Source organism: Gavialis gangeticus, unplaced genomic scaffold (genome assembly GCF_001723915.1).
Source record: "Gavialis gangeticus isolate Ggan-Ray unplaced genomic scaffold, GavGan_comp1, whole genome shotgun sequence".
NCBI classification, from domain to species: domain Eukaryota; kingdom Metazoa; phylum Chordata; order Crocodylia; family Gavialidae; genus Gavialis; species Gavialis gangeticus.
The window spans coordinates 80,137,066-80,142,849 of NW_017729024.1; the positions used below are offsets into that span (position 1 = coordinate 80,137,066).

The window sequence follows — 5,784 nt, forward strand, 5'->3', positions numbered from 1 at the left end:
TCTGCAATAAACAGACCCCCCCCCCCCTTAATCAGATGTTTGTGACTGAGTTCATATAGATATATTAGTCATCCCACCTATGTTTTTTGTCCCTCTTTTTTGATGGCATATTAAGGGACTCAAAGGGCAAGAAAAAAATCTGCTAACTCGCATAGAATTCAAATACTCCTTCCCGTTACGTAAAATGCATTCATCAAGGAGCCTACTTAGCAGTAAGATTATGAATGGGCTGAGGCCTGAAAGTACAATATAAGTATACAGTTGAAATAATATGAAACAAATAGTTTTTGTTTTAACATGGTCTTCATCATTCCCATTAAGTAAAATCTTGTTAAAAATGTTGCACACACCTGTGATTTCTCTCCTGAGTTCATGAGGGTACATGGTAAGAAAAATAACACCTATCTTTAGATGTGTTTTGCAGGACAATGTGAACCAGGGCAATTGATTCAGTGTTTTGCATCATACCACCCATTGGACACTGACATTAACAGTTCCGAGCATTCAGTCCAGGCTCTCAAGCATGTCTGCTAGTTGCCAGGCAACTACAGCGCTAGGCATTGAATTTTGTCATGTATTCAGTTGTTAATATAATAATATAGCATTACTATAATTATTGATATGCAGGTAAAAATACATAGCAAAATTGTGACATCTCTGCTTTGTTTCTTAGTGGTGATCTAATAGAATGCGTGTGTGTTTAATATTCTTTTTCCCCCCTAGTTAATTGGGATATTTGAATGAATAGTCAGTGGTGAAAAAATTCTATGTCTCCGCTAAAACCATCATGATTATCTAGTGCAGTGGTTTTCAACCTGTGGTCTGCAGACCCCTGTGGCCCACAGAACATGTCTAAGAGGTCTGTGAAAGATGACTATATTCCATCAAAAGTATGTGAATACCCACACTTACAATTCAAAGGGGTTCACACCTCCATTTGAAATTTCCAAAGGGTTCCACACCTCTATTCAAAAATTTTTTGGTGTCCACAAGTGAAAAAAGGTTGAAAACCACTGTTCTAGTGCAATGTAAGCCTCTTACCTTTATTAACTATTGTAAATAAGTTGCAGTAATGAACCAAAAACTGATCTACAGATATGCAACCAGCATTTTCAACATTGCTGATTTCTCAGCAGCTCAGAACCTCTGGAAATCAAACCACCTATCTGTGCTTAAGAGTAGATTTTGGCTGTCTGGCTTTAGACATTCATTTTTCAAAATATTGAGTATCCATATCTGAGTTACTTCATTAACTTTAAGTATAAAATGCAGTAAGTGTTTTTTAGCGTGTGCAACATAAAGAAGTGTTTAAAAGTGAGGAGTAGCCACCCAAAAGATTTTAGAATGTAGGGAGTTCTGTTTGTCCAACAGTTCTCAATTTTGCAGCCGCATGCCATGGTTCCACACAAACAGATAAGTACTAGCCACTCACTTGAGAGCAGTTGGTTGGAAAGAGCACATGTGTGGATCTCTTTCATATTTCTCACGGAGAGAAGAGGAATTCCAGGACTTGCACCCAAAACCCTAATGCTAACTGTTGGAAAGAGAGCAGTTCCCCAATTCTCAGCTCCACCTGCTGCTTTATAATCCATGTCCTGCAACATCTTAAGCCTGCTGACCCTTACTCCTCCTGACATGTATTTGACTCTTCTACACCTTCTTCATGAGCAAAAATCATGAAGGAACTGACAACCTGATGCCATTAAAGATCACTAGGCACTTTTTGTAAGATCTTTACCTGATGTTCAGGATAATTGGACGCCACTTAAAATATATTTGCTTGGTAATCATTCTCCCTGTCTAAATAATCAGTTGAAATTTTAGGAAGATACTGTACTGCTCTGTGTCTATGGCTTTTGTTTCATCTTAAGGGGGCTGTATGTTAGGGTGACCTGTATCAATTTGAAAACCATTTTAAGAGCATGCAGGAGAAGAGGCATTCAATGTAAGATGCAGGGGTGGGGGTTAAATTATTTTTTGGAAGGCCATTTTCAGTATTTTTCTATATTTGCCAACATGGAAAATGTGTGCAGAACCAATACTTCAGCATTAGAACTGCCCTGCTTTGTTTGTTTTTCTTCAACAGCTAATGAAAATAGGTTTGGATGTTGAAGTTATACTGAGAACTTCTGTTATTCAGGGAGTTCACACAGGTCCTGACAGATTGCGTAAGTAAATCTGCATGGTTTCTCTTTTTTAAGGTGTGTGCTTTACTAAACTTTACTAACACAACCTGAAATATGCCTCTGTGTAAGTGCATATTTGCATGTGTGGTTTGTTCTTTTTTGTTCAAAAGTATGTTTGTTGTTTATGCTACAGTTCTCTAACTGGCATATTTGACTCCAAGTAATAAAGCAGGCCATGCATAATTTTTATTTCCCCTCCTTTGTGTAATAAACAAAAATATAATTTTAACAAGCTCTTTGTCCTTTTTGTATGAACTACCTTGATGCCTCACCATACATTGATATTAAGGGTGTTACCTTGGAATCTCTAACCAGCTAATGATTCAAATCATATATTAATTTTATTTTAATCTAAATTTTGCTTTTTACTACACTGTATTTAACAGATCTGATTGCATTACCTTAACTTTAAAATCTTATTTTTGGCGTTATTGCTTATCAAAGTGCTAGTGAAGTTTATTTAAATATATTAACGTGTGTTTTATGGCCATGTTTAACGGATTGAGAATTCTTTGATATCCTGTAGCCAAGTATCAAGTTTTAGTCTATGATTTTTTTCAAGAGCATAACATATTGGGCATTTCTAGATCGTTCTTCTATTGTTCTTTTGCTTTTGGCTTCTCAGTAAACATAGGGATTATTTAGAGAAAAGAAAAAGGCATTATATTAACGGTTTACAATATAATTCATAGATTAATAAAGAAGAGTGGGTACTCCTACTTATGTGTTATCATAATACAAGAGCAAAAGAACGTTCAGTGAAGTTGAAATTCACTTTAAAACTGATAAAAAGAAATTCACTTTTAATATGCACAATACACAACTTGTGGAACTCACTGCCACAAAGCATCTCTGAGGTCAGGAGCTTGGTATTGGAATGAAAAACGGTATTCCTCTAGATAATTAAAACATCCACAATTACTTTAGGTGGGATATAGGCAAAGCATTTCAGAGGGGATAGACAGACTTTTCTGCTTCCTGTTAATCAGCCAATTGCTGAGTGCATGAGGTTAGGAGACTTCCTCTGTGAACAGGTTATTTCTTGAATATTCATTAACAGGTTTGTTTGCACCTTTCCTAAAGGGATCTGATATTGATTACTCTATGATGCCTTGCTGAACTAGAATTTGGACAGACAAGATGGTTATGCTGACATAATCTGGGTTATACAGGTGTAATTGAGGTGTAGAAAGACAACATAAACCTCTACATCAGTGTTACTCAAATCCAGGGTGAAGCTAGCTTGGAAAAATCTTAGCAAAGCTTTTTATCCTAAATTATGCTGCAGTAGGAGTTGCCTGTTCACTTCTATCCAGAGGTATCTGTTTGCTCAGGGCAAACAAACTGTTATCTGCTCCCCTGCTACCTGATGGCAAGGCATTGTAATACTGTATAGCATGAGCAGCTGCTCCAGAATAGTGGCTCCTTTGTCTACTTTAGATCCCACTGGGCAAATCTACACATGCATATTAATGCACAGCAATACATTCCAGGGCATGTTGTACCGGATTTTATTGCTCCCAGGCGCACCTTTACACATGTGCCCAGGACCATAGCAAATTGAGCCGGGTTGGAGCAGCCCCAGCTGGCAGGGGCATGGTGGGGGGGAGGTGGTCAGCCTTCCAGCCACGGACTGGTCCTGTGTGGCTCAGTGTGCTGCGGAGGGGCTGGCTGGGGTGCAAAGGTGCTCTAGTACAGAGCGAGCTGGCAGGCAGCCCCCACACTGAAGCACGTACATTCGTACCCCAGCCAGCTGCATTGGAGTCTACGTGTGCGATGCTGCAGAGTGAAAAACTTTGCAACAGGACAGCATTTGTATTTGTAAGTACTGCCACGCTGCAGAGTTTGTTAATTTACTCCTTCCTAATAGCCCTGGGCATGTAGACATTAAGACATTTACTGCAGAGCTAATTAAGCAACTGCAGTAAATATATCATATAGATGTTCCCAGTGTAATCTATATAGGAATACTACACCAATACAGAAACAATTAGATGGAACTAGCATATAGCACTTACTGGGCATGTCTACATATGCTTTAAGATGATTTTTCTAATGTGTATTAAATTTAATACCTCCAGTGTGATATGTCTTAATGCGCAGTAATGAATATGCAGTTTTTAAGTGATGCTTAATGCACAGTAGCCTATTTTACTGCACATTAGTGTAATTGCATGGTTTATTTATGCGATGCTTTAATGTGCAGTAAAAAAGGCTAATGTGCCAACTGTTCATAATTTCATTGGTAGTACTTGGTACACCATTAAAAAATATGATCAGTTATCGTGAATATTTTCTCTCTTGGAGAGAGGGACAAAAAGATACATTTATGGATTTGGGACTGGATATGAAGGCAGCTGTCAAAATCTTGTCCACAATGGATGCAGAAAGGTCTATTTAGCATACAAAATTGTACTTGTATGTGGCTTTTGCTGTCAGAGATTTTCTGATTTTACCACTGCTATTTTCTGAAGGTCTACTCTGCTTTTTGCCTGCCCAGAATAGTCTTTTCTCTGAAGAAATACAGTATATGAGATGTGCAGAAAATGGGGTTTTCTCCAGCTGGACCTGTATGAAAACAGTTGTAATAGTATTTTGGGAAGGCAGGAAGATGGTTTCTGCTCATTTGTTAACTTACATTTAAGTTTGCATGCAGCAGGTCTGCATAACAGTGGTGGCTAAAATACCAGCATCTAGTGGTACGTTATCTGCTTGGACACTGCTGCTCTTGCTGCCACTAATGAAGCTGAATCTCTTGTAGGAGAAGTCTTATGTAGGCCAAGCCCATGTGGATGTAGGGAACCACCTAAATTAGAAGAGAGCGGTAGATCATTTGCTAGTTTGTCTTAGTGAAGATAGGTTAGTTACATCTAGTCTTCCTAGCCTTGTTTTACATCTCTTGTCAAGATCAGTTTGAAACTGATTTTTGTAACACAGATAGACATTTTTGTATTTGGCTGTTTGGTAAGAGATGCAGATTACTTTCTGCTTTTGTACTATTAATGTAAATTGCCTTGTAAAAGAATATTATTTCAGTTTTTAGGGTCTTTGTACTGAATTTTTGGTTTTGAAACTGTATGAAAGTTTGCTGTCTGATTTTAACTGACCCGTCCACCATGGGTGTTCTTGTAGAAGAATACAAACTTCTATAAAAACCATTTGAATTTTGGGCCAAATTTAATTTGATGGAATCACTTTATAAGTTGTAATTTGTTCAGAAGTAAGTTATTTACTGAGGATACTTCTTGTCTGAGGGCAAAAAAACAAGGTCAAATATCTATATTAGAAGCACTTTAAATTAAATACTATCATTGTTAGGGCAGTGTGAAACACCATTGTTTCATTTCAATGTCCATTTCACTGTTTCGAAGGGACAGTGTTTCATCTCGTCATTTCATTTCATTTCGAAGCACTGTCCTGTTTAATTTTGTCAAACTATAGGCCAGTCAGGAAACTATAGGCCAGTCAGTCTTAGCTCGGTCTTGGGTAAGCTTTTTGACAGAGTTATCCTGGCGCGTGTCAGCAAGGGGCCAGCAGGGGAGATTCTGCTTAGGGGCAACAAACACGGGTTTATTAGAGGCAGGTCCTGTCAGACCAA

General features: G+C 38.1%; 1 protein-coding gene across 1 annotated transcript in view; it reads left to right on the plus strand.

The window, feature by feature from the left end:
- The window catches only part of LYRM7 (LYR motif containing 7), a 33,221-nt gene that overhangs the window by 22,196 nt on the left and 5,241 nt on the right, over window positions 1–5,784 (plus strand). Inside the window, exon 4 of the mRNA XM_019517291.1 lies at window positions 2,087–2,168. Coding sequence (XP_019372836.1) covers window positions 2,087–2,168 — 82 coding nt within the window. The remainder of the gene's footprint in view (window positions 1–2,086; window positions 2,169–5,784) is intronic.